The 17,279-nt window shown below is 30.8% G+C and overlaps 1 protein-coding gene across 3 annotated transcripts in view; it reads right to left on the minus strand.

Annotated features, from left to right (window-relative positions):
• The window catches only part of LOC127734022 (uncharacterized), a 144,937-nt gene that overhangs the window by 54,193 nt on the left and 73,465 nt on the right, over positions 1–17,279 (minus strand). Inside the window, exon 1 of one of the 3 annotated variants that reach the window (XM_052243566.1) lies at positions 9,233–9,317. The exons of the other annotated variants lie outside the window; for them this stretch is intronic. Within the exon in view, the coding sequence (XP_052099526.1) occupies positions 9,233–9,275 (43 nt within the window). The 5' untranslated portion in view covers positions 9,276–9,317. Of the gene's footprint in view, positions 1–9,232; positions 9,318–17,279 lie in introns of those variants that run through there. 3 annotated transcript variants of the gene reach the window in all.

A 17,279-nucleotide genomic window follows, 5' to 3' on the forward strand; every position in this document is an offset into this window, starting at 1 on the left:
AACTGGAAAAAAAATACACACTTCGTGTACTAAATATAGTAGAAGCACAAAGCTTTACTGGTTCCAATATAGAATTATCCATAGAATTTTGGGAACTAAAACACTACTTTATAAGATGAAGATAAATAGTAGCAATATATGTAAATTTTGCAAAGACGAACAAGAGACCATAGAACATCTATTTTTGAGTTGTCATATGGTCTCCAGTCTCTGGCATGCACTAAACAACTGGATTTTTGAAATGACAAATATTGAACTGCCTTTGAATATCAACATTATTCTATTTGGTAACTTCGAAAGTATCAAATCGAATTTTGTTAAAAATAAGATTATTTTGGTTACAAAATACTATAATATTTACCGCACAAAATTACAAGAAGTATTGCCAAATTTAAATGCTTTAAAAAATTATTTAAAGGAACACATGAACTTAGAGAAATACATTTCATTTAAAAACCTCTCTGAAGAGGAATATAACAAATACTGGAGTCCCTGGATCCCATTATAGACTAATTAATAATGTCAGTTTTTGATTTATAAACACCACAAATAGATATCCAAGAACGAATTAAGATTCCCTCGTTATTAGAGAATTATTAATGTTTAACCTAATGTTATACTATTATATATTCAATTGTTGTTTTTGATTTAAAATCTCCTTGCTGTGAATATTCCATTCTCTTTACCTTTGTTCATACATGTTGTGCTACCCTATTTGTTACAATAAAGTAAATTCATTATAAAAAAAATGAAGTACATTCCCACAATTTTTTTCAAAGACTGTCATTCAAAAATATTTCATAAGGCAAGTAAGAGTACTGATATAATACCAGTATAATTGACAACTGTCAAGGTTTACAAACAATTACCATTAAAGATGTGAGTAATAATTTGAATCACAGTTATATCCTGTATTACATAATTTGATAAACACTTTATCACACCCTTCAACACACAATACCTGACCTCAGTATTAAACATATTCATATTACCTGCCCAAAAGCTGACTGTCAAAGTTAATAAAAGATTATTGTACAATTAACCAGTGGTGAGAAGGAATTTTAAAAGATAACTATTAAAAAAGCAATTATGACCAGTCAAAAGAGAAATAATTTTTTTCACAACATAACATTTTGTGTTTGGAACATAGGTGGGCTTATTTCAAAGCAACCGATCCCCTTTTTCTTCAAGAGATAAGAGAATATGATGTTATACTATTAACTGAGGATCATGTAGGTTATAACACTACAGTCAATATTGAGGGTTTTAACTATTACCCTATTTGTAGACCACAATCAGCTAACTCTAGATACTATGGGTGCTTAGGTATTTTGATCAAATATGAAGTTCGCAAGGGCATCAAGATTTTGATAAATACATGTAAAGATTATCAATGGTTGCAATTTGATAAACATTATTTTAATCTAAGTACAGATATATTCCTATGTTTGGCATATATTATACCAGCTACTTCATTTTATGTTGATCAATCAGAAGATGACACACTACAAAACATAGAAAAAGATATCATAAATTTTAGTCATCAAGGTAGTATTATATTGTGTGGGGACTTAAATGCAAGGACAGGGTCAGAGCCAGATTTTATAATAAATGATGTCAATGATATACATATACCAATGTATGATAATTATAGTTGTGATATTATTCAAGAAAAGAGATGTAAGTATGATATGAAAGTAGATTCAAGAGGTAAACAGCTTCTGGACTTGTGTATTGCGTCCAAATTACGTATTTTAAAGGGGAGAATGTGGGGCGATTCTTATGGTAAATACACTTGTATAAAAGCAGTAGGTAGTAGTGTGGTTGACTATGTTATCATATCGGAAGACTTGATTGAAGATACTTTATTTTTTCATGTTGCTGATTTTTTATCAACTCTGTCAGACTGTCACTGTAAACTGACATTTGGCCTGTTAGCTAGTTACTCAAATAAAGCTAAGGAGCAAGACAATACTATTTTATTTCCAGGAAAATATATATGGTCAGAAACCTCTACACAAAAACTTCAAGACACTTTATGCCAGCCAATTATTAGAAACAGTATTAAAAATTTTTAGACACAAAATTTAATCTTTCAGAGGACTATATTGAAAAGGCAGCTAATGAATGTTTTGATATAATAGATAATGCTGCCAGTAAATGTTTAATATTCCGTAAAACCAAGAAAAAAGTTGCACGTAAATACAAAAACAAAAAATGGTTTGACAAAGACCTGGTACAAAAACGTAAAAGCCTTATTTCTAAAGTTGAGCTGTTATCAAAATTCCCCTGGGACCCAATTATAAAAGGGTCTTACTATAAATGTTATAGGGAGTATAATAAGCTACGTAAATATAAACAAAGGAAATTTAAACAAAACATTCTTGACAGTCTGGATAATCTAAGGGATAATAATCCAAAGAGTTATTGGAATCTCATCAAAGAATTAAAAGAAGACAATTCGGATGGTCCAGAACATTCTATTCAAACTAACGTCTGGTTTTCATATTTTCAATCTTTAAATCTCAACTCTGACAAATTTAAAGACAGATTAGTGGAAATTAACAAGAAAGTAAAAAATTTAGAAAAAAATCCAACTTTTTATGAACTGGATTACAAAATAACCCTAAAAGAAATTTTGGATGCTATAAATAAACTAAAGAATAATAAAGCTGCAGGACTAGATGGTATCCCAAACGAGATATTGAAATCAGGGGGTAGTATATTTGCACCTGTTTTGAAGAAACTTTTTAACTTGATATTCTGCTCTGGAACATACCCTCGCAAATGGTCATTGTCTTATTTATGTCCAATTTTTAAAGCAGGGAGTCCTAGTAAGCCTGGAAATTACAGAGGCATAGCAATTAATTCATGCATTGGAAAATTATTTAACAGTATTCTTAATAAAAGACTTGACATTCATCTCGATAAAAATAATATAATTCATCCATGTCAGGTTGGTTTTTCAAAAAAGAGGAGAACATCTGACCATATGTTTGTTTTAAAAACCATATTAGATAAATATACTAACAGAAAAGGGGGAAAATTTATGCCTGCTTTGTGGACTTTAAAAAAGGCTTTTGATAGGGTCATACACTGTGGTATTAGATACAAATTATTGGAAAATAGCATATCTGGAAAATTTTATACTATTTTAAAAGATATGTACAGAAAAAATGAAATGTCAGTGAAAGTGGGTAATGTATTAACGCCATCATTCAGCTCGCTAGTTTGGGTAAGACAAGGGGATGTTCTAAGCCCAAATTTATTTAAGATTTTCATTCATGATCTGCCTTTAAGATTTGAGTCGAGTCCAGATGCTGTTTATATCAATGGGCGTAGAATTGATTGTCTTATGTACGCCGATGACATTATTATATTATCAAACACAAAACAGGGTCTTCAAAACCGACTTGATAAACTGCATACTTAATGTATTGATTGGTGTCTAGATGTAAACTTTTCCAAAACAAAAGTTTTAATTTTTAACAAGCCTGGAAAATTTTTGAACGAATCACTTTGTTTAGATAATGAGGCTATAGAATGTGTTAACAGATATAAATATTTAGGGATAGTCTTTACTTCTAGTGGTCTTTTTCAGCAGGGGAAAGAAGAGCTATTCAAAAAGTCCTTAAAGGCAAAATTTAAACTACAAAAATCCATGTCAGCTTGTAATCCAAGTATTGATACTGCAATCCATTTATATGATCACACAATAAAACCAATTTTATTATATTGTAGTGAAATTTGGGGTACATTGTGATTAACTCTGCTGCTTGCAAGAAAAAAAGTGATTATCTATTTGAATTAATTTACATAAATGATTATTTGGAAAAATCACATTTCAGGTATCTAAAATATATTCTTGGTGTAAATAAAAAAGCCTCAAATTTGGAAGTGTTATCAGAGGTTGCAAGATTTCCTCTTTATTTTTCTGTCATTATATCTATGGTAAAATATGTACACAGGCTTAACAAATTGGGCGATGGGTTACTTTATGATGCTTATGTTTGTAATAAAATTTTAGATGCAGGAAACATTAATTGTTGGTATTCATCTATGAGAAATGTCCTTCAATCACTTGATATACAAAATTTGAATACAAAGCTCAATAAATTAATTAAATTTGTAAAATGTAAACTTTGTAACAGTTTTAAAACATTTTGGGTGGTCAAAAGATCTGATACCTTATCACAAGGTAATAGTAAATTAGAAAATTATTTCAACCTCAAGACTGACTTCGTAAAGGAGGCTTATTTATCAATTAAAGATTTTAATATAAGAAGAGCTATATGTAAAATGAGAATAAGTGCACATGATCTTAAAATTGAGAAAGATAGATATAGTAAAAAAATACATAGAGAGAACTCAGCGTCTATGTCATCACTGCCTATCACATGGATCAAATTCTATTGAGGAAGAGACCCATTTTACAGTAAGTTGTCCTTTATATAACGAACAGAGAAAATTATTATGGGATAAAGTAAACAGTTTTTGTACTAATTGTAAAGAATTACCCAAGGATAAAAAATATTTCTGGCTGTTCACAAATGAGCATTTACCAACTCTTATGTGCCTAGGCAATTATATTATTAAGTGTTTAGAAATAAGATCCAGACACGCCGTATCCCGAAGTGTATAACTAACTTACACCCGATGCTAAATCCTATATTTGTTTACATTGAATATTGAATGAAAAAGAAAGGATAGCATTTTTATTGACAATATCAAACAATGATTAATAAGAATTTTTTTTTATATGAAACCCACTAGTAACCTTACTTTGACGGTCTTCATTCAAACTTTGACAAGTGAGTAGATTATACAAATGTCAACGTTGCCGTTTTGCATATTCCCGTTAAATCCATGTGCTAATATGGATCAGCAGGTCAAGGTTGACCGTATCGTGCATTCTTATTACAAAAAAATACATCATGCTCCTTGTATGCAGTTGTCAATATGGACGGGTATAAGACGGACGACATTTTGAGTCAGGCGTTGGATTTGGTAGAATAGACTAAAGATTAAGGCAATATTTATATATTCGAACATACTGAGGGATAGGAGGTCTGGATTAGAAACCCGACGACCGGACACGCTTAACATACAAAAAACAGATTGCATATTTAGGAACCCACCTTTTTGGGGGCCATACCATGGGGGGGGGGGGGGGGGTTGGAACCTCCCTGTTTTACGATCAATGCTTTAGAATAGAGACATATGACTGGAACCCCCCTTTTTTTACGATCAATGCTTTAGAATAGAGACATTTGACTGGAACCCCTCCCCCCTTTTTATCCCGGGTTGGCACTCCCTTTAAAAAATGTCTGGATCCGCCACTGGGTGGCATCATTAGTATTCAACAATCCAAACATTAATATTTATTTTATGATGAAGACTTAGTCCAAATGAAAACTATATGTTTTTAATGTATAATTCAAATAAAAGTTCGTTACATGTATGTTTTTTAAGACATTGCAATATGGGATCAAAAATTTTAGCTTCAAGCAAAACAGTATTTAAATGACTTTTTTTTTATTCAAAAGAGAATGTTATGTTTTTTTTCGCCATTGTAATTTCCTGAAACATGTTTTTTTAACATGTCTTGAAACAACTTGTAGTGAACACTATTATTAATTTAATCTCTTATGTTCATGCTATTGAAAAAAAACAAACAATTTCTATTGTTATGAATAACAATGGACTGTGTTTTCGGGATGTAGAAGCAGGGGTTTCCAGAAACCCCGCTCGTCACACCCTGTGGTCAAAATTCATTGTTATTCGTAACAATAGATCTATTCATTTACACATGTTTCAGAAATAGAAACTATGAAGTATAACAATAGAACTGGGGTGTAAGACTACTTTTCTTACTCATGATTATTTAAAATTAATATATGCATCATTTTTTTCCCTTATATTGTAGTGTATTAACGTATTTGCACGGTTATTTCGTTAAGCGGGTAATCGATGTACCAAATCTTAAAAGTATTCACAATTAAATTACACATCATGTATAACAATACATACATACGAAGTTCTAAAATTTTATTATATATATACAAACTGAATTTGAGCAAATTATAAATTCAGATTTTAATTCCTTTTTATATGTAATTTCATGTTCAGTATAATGAAAACATAAAATATTTGAAAATATTAAGAATGGTAATAATTAATTTATCATTTCATACATTTTATTTGTATAGTTGTTTTCATCATTTTTTAATCGTTATTTAATATAAAATAAAATGTGTTCACTTATGACAGTCATAAGAGCATCATAGGTATGACTATCTTAATAGGACAACTTTGATTTACACATTATGACATATCATATGATCTAAGATATACAGCGAAGAATGAACACCTATTTAAATAAAAATTAGTTACTTAATATCTGACTTGTTATTGTTGTTGAAAAAGTGCATTTTCAAAGCCTCTTTCTGGTTATTGTGTTTGTTCAAACTTCAATAAAAAACATACTACACCTTCCCTTGGAGATTCTTCTTTCCATCAATATCAAAATTATTAAATTGAAAAAAATGTTTATAAAAAGAAGCTAGATGTTAAAAATGAGTGCACCTATTAAAATTTGAATACTAAAAGAATTTGCATCAATATTGACAATTTATCCATCTTTTAGCAATAGAATACAAACTTTATAGTATTATTATGGAAATGAAAATAACCCTATACAATTATTGATTTTTGATGAGGTTGATATAATGGTTTATCAACCCCAGAGATATGAAATTCATCGTCCGAGGCTTACGGTTGATACAATGATTTATCAACCCCAGAGATGTGATATTCACCTAGTCCAACGGCCGATGGGTGAATGTCATAATCTCTGGGGTTGATAAATCATTGTATCAACTGAAATCAAATGTCAACATATGACTTTTTATCCTTCTCTAATTTTCTAGTATTTACTCAAGATACTTTTAAAACTGTTTCTTGTTTTTATATTAAATATATCATCTGCTTTTGCAGTTGCTAACTTTCATAAGTTGAAATATTCAATAAAGTTTACTAAAAATATAAACCGAAAACAAGAAGAGAAAAAAAAATATGCCGAAAGCAAGAAGAAAAAGAAAAAAAACGAGAATTTGCATGACGTAATAAACCTACGTCATTGACGTTTCCTTGGGATATCTATATTTAGATACACGTTAGCTGTTCCAAATCTTATATTAACCTCTCGTGATTTTTTCCTGCGGTGAATATACAATGTGTTATCAAAATAGACTCCGTATGCTTTTAGCCAATGAGAAAAGAGAATTTGTTTAGTCATGTAATAATATAAAACATTCCTCTTCAGTGTCATATTTTTTTTAATCAAAAATCAATAAAAGATGAGTTAAATAGTAGTATACATGTACCTTTGTTTGATCATAGAAATATTCCCAAAAGCAACCATTTATAGTAAATTTTTGTGAGACAAGCTTAATGCAATAGTGATATATCATAAACCTGTCAACACTGAAATTGTGGGTTCAAATCTTGCACGTGGCAGGTGCGTTCGACTTCAATCTTAATTGACCATGATTGTCAGATTTCCTACCGACGGTCGTGACCGCCACGAAATAGCTAATAGTGCTGAAAGAGGCGTAAAACACTCAATCGATCAATTAGATATCGTCTCTCTATTTTTTTTTTAATAGAAATTGTGTTTGAACACAATTTTGTATGTTGGACAAAAATCACATTTCCCAAGTTATGATGATTGTCTTGAAATTTCTTACTGAATTTGGAATAAAGAAATAGTACGGATAATGATATCAGAAAAATGTCCAACTAGGTTAAAACATTGACTGCATCAAAGCACCGACGATGCTTTGATTTCAATTACATGTATGCTCATTATCTTGAAAACTATAATGGATAGACAGAAACTCTTTCTAATCAAAATGAGCAGCAAGATAAATAAAATGATCAGCAAGATAACTTTTTGGACGACATAGTTTCCATTCAATACAAATTTCGTGTTGCATTGTATCAATTGCATGCCTATGAGCGATACAGTCTCCTGGGAGCCTGGTGCAATCTATATAACGTGAGGGTACATAAATTGCACCTATATTGACAGCTTTTTTTCTTCACCTATGTTTATTTATGAGCCAGACAAAAGTTGCCATTCTGTGTTTATTGTGTATCCTTATTTACTATATAGTTCCACAAGTTTAATTTTGAATCCATATTGAATCCTAGAAAAATGGATATGAATCTTAATACAAAAGATCAATTATTCTGTAATGAGGAGTACCCAAATTGCATCCATGCTTAAATTCTCATTCGTAAAAATCGAATAACCGATGTTTTGTTTTATTTCTCTTAATATTTAGAACAATTTGAAAACAATAGTCCTTGCCAAACAGCAATGTTTATCAGCTTTACAAGATCTAAAAATCAGTCAACATTGATAAAATTGATAAAATTATAAATCGACTTATAGGAGTTATTTCTTTCAATAACAATTCAACCGATTTCTGTTTTACTTATTTATTTATTTTTTTTTTTTTTTTTTAGGGGGGACCTATTGGAGGATGGAGAAAACAGTGAATAAGAAAACATGATCAGCAATATAAGATCTACAATTAAGTAAAATTTACGATTTGTCAGTCGATTTCTTATATGATGGTTTAATAATGTAGGTGTTTTTATATAATATCTTGGAAAATATAAAAGATGAACTGAAACTCTGAACAGCAACAATTCTCCGATCTATAAATTAGTCAATATGAATGAAATCATTAATCGACTCCTTACAATTGTTCTGCAGAATTGTAACCAATTTATTCTCATTTGTACTAATTATCTTCAAAAATATATAAAGACAGAAACTGGGTGCATTGCATTACACAGTTGCCATTCAACAAAAATATTTTTGTTAAATTGTATCAAAATTATGCAAAATTTCAGGTAAACAATACATGCTCCTCTGAGCCTCTAGTTTAAACCATGTAGAGTGTTTAACTTTGTAGCTTTTCATGTTTTGCACTTCAAGCTTTTAGTGTAAATAATGAAAAATATTCCAGACTTACATATTGTACGCATGGTTTTTAAGCATACGGAAAAACACACATGTTTATCATGTTAGACTAAATCCAATGTGGATCATTTTACTTTTTCATAATTTGAAACTTCAAAAGAGTTAAAACAAACATCATAATTGAGGTATTTAGCCGCATAAATCATTTACTAGTATTTTAGTAACAAATATACTTACGAATAGTTATAACGACGAAAAGTAGAATCCACATTTTATTCATCTAAACAAGGAAGTGTATAATTATCGCCCTTACAAACAGTCATATCGGATATGATGTGTATTAATCTATATGTATTTACAATTTCAGTCTATGCACAAAGTGCGAATCTACACAACTGTTTCTTATGTGGAGTAGCGATATTTTCTTTTGTAAACGAGATGCATTGTGGGATTATCGCAAAACAAATGAAGATTTTCGATAAGTAGTTGCCGTTCCTATTGAAAACAGAGACGTGTTTAACAGGACAAACGTCTGTATAACTTAATTTCCATGCATTGTGTACATCTGATACCAAGTATTTTGTATGTATGCGAGAAATAGGCTATGGAATAAATTAACCTATTTGCACAATCTATGATTTTGAGGTGTAGAAATACTATGGCGATCATTTAGCAAAGACAGTAAAATGCATATCCAATGTGTTCGACTACATTCTACGCCATAATCACTTGTAATTAAATGATAACTCTTATTATAAAAATAAGATGTGGCATGATTGCCAAAATGAGACAACTCCCAACCAGAGACTAAATGGCATAGATGTTTACAACTATAGGTCACCGTACGGCCTTCAACAATGAGAAAATCCCACATTGAGTCAATACTTGATATATGAGTGCGATATTTTTCTAATAGAATAGCGATGTTTTTTTTTAATTATGAAAAACTTATTAATGTTATATATCTTCATAGCATTAAGATACTTTTTTCATATGAAAACAATGACGATGATATGGCACAATGCTTTGAATACAAACAAGAAACAAATTGTTGCCGACACTGAAATTTTGTAAATGATATGAAATAACTTGGAGATGTTGTATGTTTGGCAATGAGACATCTATTTAACAGAGTCTAAATGACGTTTATTTAAGTAATTATAGGCCATCGTAATGCATTAAACAATGAGCAAAACCTACACTGCGTGTAGTCAGCTACGAAAGGCACATGACAAAATATGAAACATTTCAAACATAAAAAAATAATGGTCTGATTTCTAACAAAACAATAAACAATAAACAAATATAACAGACAGCAACAATCGATAACCACTGCTTTACAGGCTCCTGACTTTGGACACAAACATACAGAATGTGGCAGGGTTAAACATGTTTGTAAACTTTTTCAACCCTCTCCAAACTTGGACAGTAGTGTAGCAGCACGACATAAGAACAAACTGTAATAAATATTTAGAAATGACTTGACTCGTCAGATTTAAGTATCAATAAGTACACATCTAACGGATTTAATGTAAAGACGTCATAAACAGTCTTATAAAAGCATGACATTTTGCAATGCCAAAATATAAGTACATATTGCCGACAGGAAGTTGGACCATAAGTTTTCTTATTAAGTTATATTCTGATTAAAAAAAAATCAATACTAGTACTGATAAAAACCATATTGAAACTACGGTGTTAAAATAGTATCCTTTAAGTATAAGTTTATTCAAAGGATCGATAAGTTTACATGGATCGTATTTAAATTTACGTGCTATAAACAACGTTACCATAAAAATTAGGATGTGGTATCCCGTTTTTTAAAAGATATTCTACTGGTACAGCCAAACCCTAAACCAAGTCTTTGTTTCTATGAAAGAACTTAATAAATCAGATTTTAAAGTATTTTATGACAATAAAATCCCTGACATTATATTTTACCAGTTTTACATAAATTAAGTTCATTGAATCTAAAACGTCACTATAGACACGGACAAAGCGAAAGAGTTGGCAAAATACACACCGTTAGAAGGGTCAAAAGGAAATGGTCCAAAAAACCAAATTAACAATAGGGAACGCAAAATCGTCTCTTTTGTCGTAAATAGTTCTTTTGATTTTCCCGTGTGCATGGTGTAATTCGCTAAACATATCACTATACTCCACATAAGAAACGTTTTTTCTTCGATTCGCACTTTCCATAGTAATATTTTTCAGACGTTTGTATTCAACTTATCCAATTACATTATCAAGTTTGAGATTCTTTTCAAATGCGTTTATTTATAACCGCGCCCAGCATCTCAATTATAATTGTATATGGTATTTTACATTACACAGAAGTGTTGTCAATTAGCATTAAAAAGTTAAGGTTTCGACGATTAACCCAGAAAAATGACAAGTTATTTTTTAACTGCCATGTAAATTGATTATTACATAACTGTAACATCTGTATCTATCGTGACCTCGGATAGATAAGTACAAGATGTCGGTCAATTTGAAATGCACCAAGCATATCAGATACAATCAGGATTCTATATCGTCAAAATTATCTCCTCATCATAGACACATTTTTCAAGATCTGACCCATGTGCGCTGCCATTAATCTATCACGTGGTGCCGCAAGCATAGCACTAATGATAGACAACGTACGTGCTTTAATCACAACTGTTTACATTTTGTTTTTCACTAGTTCGTTTTATAATGGAGAGTGAAAATGAATGCAAAACAGAGGGAACTCATGTTCAGGTCAAGGTTTTTCTAATAATCGAAAAAATAACTTTTTTGTAATCAATGTGTGAATACCATGGTGAAATACACGCGACCATTGTCCCTGTTTAATTCCTTACAAGCTACAATGACATTGAAGGAATCAACACGACTTGAGTGGATGTAAAACTTTAAATCGGAAAGATCTTCCGAAAAACGTATATGTATGCTATGAACATTTCATTAACAGAAAACCTACAGATCGGAATCCTTCTAAGTTAAAGATGGGGTATGAAAATAAGACAACTCCCGTCAGACGAAAAAAAAATTAAAGCATCAATTGACAGTCACTGAGTGGAAAAAAATACATACTATAATCTCTGTATAAACGAGTTTATAAGATGCAAAAATCCTAAATCGTGCACATACATTAAACTTTTGACGGCCATAGAATAGAATCTGATGTGAACAATTCAAATATACCATCTTGGTCATTTTACTTCTCTACTAGAGCTGTCGCAAAACGCACGTATCGATGACGTATCCGTATGTGATGGAACGTATATAAGGTATTTGTGAATATGCTAAAATGAATATTACATGTATTCGTCATATACACGAACTTTTCATTCCATTGTCCTTACACGAAGGAGTGAGCTTCTGTAAAAATAAGACGTCCCACTTTAAAACGGTTGTTTTAAAGTAGTATTTCGTTGTACTTTTTCACAATTAAAGCGAAGTTTGAAAAGTTCTTGAATAAACTGTTTGAATTCTATACATCTTCTAAAATGAATGATCAAAAATCAGATTTTTAAATTTCATTGCTTATTTTGCAGTGTATATTTATCTTTGTTGTATACGAACTCTGACAATTAATTTTAAAATGTTTGCTAGTGTGTTTAAGTCATCCGCTAATAATTATTATGTTATAAAAAATATTAACAAGGAAAATAAACAGTAATGGAGAAAACGATGTTCTATTCTTAATTCTAAACAGCCTAATTTAAATATGAATGGAGATTATCTTGGTCAAGGGTATTCCATTTCTATTTTAGTGAATGTTACTTCTAAGAAAAAAATAAATGGCTGTTGTGGTAAGACTGTTAAGTACGAATTCACGATAGAGACCTAATGGATAACTTCATTATTAATAGACAAAATCTTCTGGAAAAAAAATCTTGGTTAGTATGACAATAAGAAAAATGTGGAATATAAAATTCACTTACCATATATGAAAATCGTGATTTTTTTATTGTCTATTTTAAAGATTTATAGAACTCAACTGGACCATAACGAAAATAATTATGAAAATAGAACAGCACAATCCCTGTTAAACAAGAGGCGGAAGATACCAAGGGGACATTCAAAACTCATAAGTCGAAGTTTTATGGAATCGTTCCTTGTCTAGAATAGCTCAAGCTTTGTGTGACAGTTATTATGAAATGAATATTCTATTAGCAGATTTAAGAACTTCGTACAAGTATTCCCCGACGATAAAATGGTAAAGTGTCAAAGTAATTTAGCAGAAACTGACAATGAAAAATTTTGTTATTTATTGCGAACCAAATGAAACTTTTTCACAAATTCAATCTATTTAAACTTTTGTCAGTTCTATTGTCCCATTGAATAAATACAATAGCTATTGATCTCTGTGTAGTTTTTTTCACTGGGACCTTTAAATTTTTTCTAAGAGAAATCTATCACTCATTGATTAATTTACCTGAGTAAAAAAATAATCTTCCAAATAAATGAAAATACATGTTTTAACTCACAAAACTGCATGTGATGTTGTATTTATTCAATATTCCCTGGTGGGGTTTTTTCTTCTTTCAAAACTGAACCCTTTTTTATTTTCATGAAAGGATGTCAGTAGTGAATAATGGAAAGAATTAGGCCAACAGGGAAGAAATCAGTACAATAGATGCCCCAGTTATGTATGTTAATGTGTCTTTTTTTATGTTTTTTGTTTTTAAATACTGTAACCCAACTTATTTTCACAGATAGTTATTCATGTAAATTTATCCCTTTTACATTGATTTCTCAGCTATGTATTTTAATAGTTTTCTAAATTTCTTGCTGTATTTATATAAGGGAAGATAAAAAATTAACATTTTTACAACAATGTATTTTCACTCTTATAATAAAAGACACCACACCACAAAATTGCTTGCAAAAATTAGTTGGTTTACATATTTACCTATTTTTGTTCTATTTGTATATCCTTCAGCTTGATTGCATTAAATACATAGGGGTAAATGCAATGATGGATAGAAGATTGGTTTGTAGGCATTGAAAATTAAGAATCTTTTAAGTGGTTCCAAATTTTCAAACACTTTATGGAAATTTTGCCTTAATAATAATGCATTTTGCATTTCTTATGAAGTTATGAATTGTGGAAGCAGTTTGGCCATTTTTTACACATTTTTCAACAGAGTAATGGGGTTTTTATAATGTATGCTGATCACTGGGCCTTCTTGAAAATACATAGTTGTATTGGAGTACTGCCTTTTGTAGACCACTCAGTGATTTCAAAATGTTTTTAAGTTATAGATTTGTTGAATTGGATATTGTCTCGTGTGTTTTTGTCCCATATGTTTTCATTGTTAATTACCTCAAATCAAAGTAAATATATGAATATAAAATCAATATAGCAAACAAATTTATAAACTTTACAATAACTATTCCTGTGTCATTGAGTTTTGAACGCATAACACTAAACATCAAACTTTTTACTTTATCACTTAATTCCTAATTATGTTCCACTGAAATTTTTATCAGAATCACTGAAGTTAAATATGTAGGGTTTCAAGTTACTATACTCTACAGGTATTTATGATTTATTTTTTTTTGTAAATCCACAAAGTGCAAATCAACAATTAATCTGAATACATGTTCTACTCCAAAATTTAATCCTTACAAACTAATGAATATGTTTTCTTTTGTTGCCAGCTAACAAGCACAAGTTTAACAAAATGACATAGAGTTATCTCTACTTAGAAATTATCACTGAAATTTTTAACATCTAACTTCTGTTGGAAAAAAGTCAAACTTTGTATAAAACAAATACAAGTTACATAGGCGGGGATCCTTTTGGTAGTGATGGATTGGTCGGTGGTGGTGAAGTTGCCATTGAAGGCTGTTGAGGCTGTTAATGATATTGATTATATGTGTATTAATGTTCATTAATTAAAGTTTATGTAAGTGTTTATTTCCTTGCAGATGCCATTTGTTTACTTTTATCACTTCATCTTGACTTATTTATGGAAGTCTGGGAATTATCTGACCGCATTGTTTGATAGTCTATTTTGTTTTATATATAAGGCATGTCAATCTTAAAGTAACTCCTCCCTTACTTTGTCTAGAGTAAATCAGAAATTTAGTTAATTTGCAGTTGTAATTTTTTATTTGGATTAGATACACATGTTTATTTTATGTAATAATTTTATTTGTATTTATTGAATATGGCTTCGAAAAAACGAAAATCCACTACCGTTGTCGATTCAAATAATGCTAGCAAAAAATCAAGAGGAATTAATTGCAGAACTTATTGTGATTGGAGTTAATGCTCCCGCTTCATTTAGTCAAAGACAATTACAAGCTCTGTTAAACTCTATTCATCATGCTATTCCTGCTATTAACATGCAATCAAATGATAACACAGAAGTCAATGATAATATATCAAAGAACACTATTCGTGAACTATCGGCCAATGTAAAATCGTTGACCGAAACTGTTAAAAGTCAAGGTGAAATTCTAAAAACTGTGGCGGACCTTCAGAAGAATACTGCCGGAAGTGCATTATCATGTAATCAAAGTCAGACTTCGTTTTCAATAATTGAAACACAGGGAAATAGCAATTCCATGAAAGTGTCTGCTGGTATGTTCCTGCACATACAAACAGTGTCACAAACCCAGCGACAAAATATCAAAGAAGGCAAATACATTGATTTAGTTTCTTTGTTAATTCCTGCTATGAAAATCAAAACGATACTCAGCAAATAGAGGCAGATGGTTCTATTCTTCTTCTTAAACCCAAAGATCATCGCCTGCAACGTGATTTCTGATTACATAAATACATTGAGGCATTTAACATTTTCAAAAACATTGTTTGCGAATTTGAAGATCGTGGTGTAGAACTCGACATGTTTTTACAAGATATCATAGAAATGGCGACTAAATTTAAAGGGAACATTTTCTATGAATACCACAAGGCATTTGCTAAGAAAATTGCAGCAATCAAATTAACTAAAGGTTTGACCGTTGACTGGTCGATTAGAGATGAAAAACTCTATTTTTCAGTTTGCTTAGGGAGAGCTATAAATACATGTGACGTATGTGGAAGTTCTTTGCATAGCACTGAAATGTGTTACTTATCCGATACCTCACAGGGCAAAAGCTACCATTCTCAACAAAAGCGCATTTTTACAACACCTTATTCTAAGCCACAATCAAGTGTCGATATTGACCCATACGGTGGACCCAAGCTATTTCACAAAGGGAAAGAAATTTGCAATTATTATCTCGCTGGTAATTGCTACAGAGGATTCGCGTGCCGCTATGCTCATATTGACATTAATACAAAATCGTCAACTCAAAGCAAACCTTCGACAATTGTATCAAAAACTGCTAAACAAGCACATATATGACTCGATAACGATAATATTATGTATATGCATGCCACGACACCAATTAATGTAGATAAATTAGCATGGGAGCTACAAAGACATCCAGATAAATATTTCGTTAATTCATTAACTAACGGGTTACGTAAAGGAATTTTTACTGACGTATCATCTTTACCGGAAAAAGTTTTAGAATGTAAAAACCTGCTTTCTACTAGAAAATGTCCAGATGATGTTTCCGAATTTGTCAAATCAGAGTTAGACAATAATTTTGTTATAGGCCCATTTACGGAAGCACCTTTTGATATATATAGGGTTAGTCCTGTCGGCATTGTTGGAGGTAAATATTCTTAAAAGAAAAGACTTATACTTGATTTATCTGCACCTCACAATAATGATGAATATAGTAGTGTCAACGACCTCATCAACAAAGATGATTTTTCGCTTTCGTATATTAAAATTGATGATGCCATTAAAATCATCAAAGAATACGGTTTTGCCTCAAGGTGTTGTAAATTGAACGTATCTAATGCATTTAAATTAATTCCTATTCATCCGAGGTTATGGCATTTATATGGATTTAAATGGAAAAATATGTATTACTGTTACACTAGATTAGCATTTGGATGTCGTTCAAGTCCTAAAATTTTTGACAATTTATCTATCGCTATGTGTTGGATTTTACACAATAATTATGGAATTAATACAGTTCTGCATCTACTCGATGATTTTTAACAATCGACAGACCTTTAGCAAACGCCGACGCTACTATGAAAATCTTAGTTTCCGTGTTTGCTTCACTTGAAATTCCCATTGCAACACATAAAACTTTAGGACAAGTAACATGCATCGAATACTTGGGTATTAAGTTGGACACCATTCGTGTAGAAGCTAGATTACCCGCAGATAAATTATGTCGAATCAAGGAATATCTACTTCTTTTCATCAAACGCAAAAAA

The sequence above is a fragment of the Mytilus californianus genome, unplaced genomic scaffold (assembly GCF_021869535.1).
Source record: "Mytilus californianus isolate M0D057914Y unplaced genomic scaffold, xbMytCali1.0.p SCAF_3, whole genome shotgun sequence".
Lineage (NCBI taxonomy): Eukaryota > Metazoa > Mollusca > Bivalvia > Mytilida > Mytilidae > Mytilus > Mytilus californianus.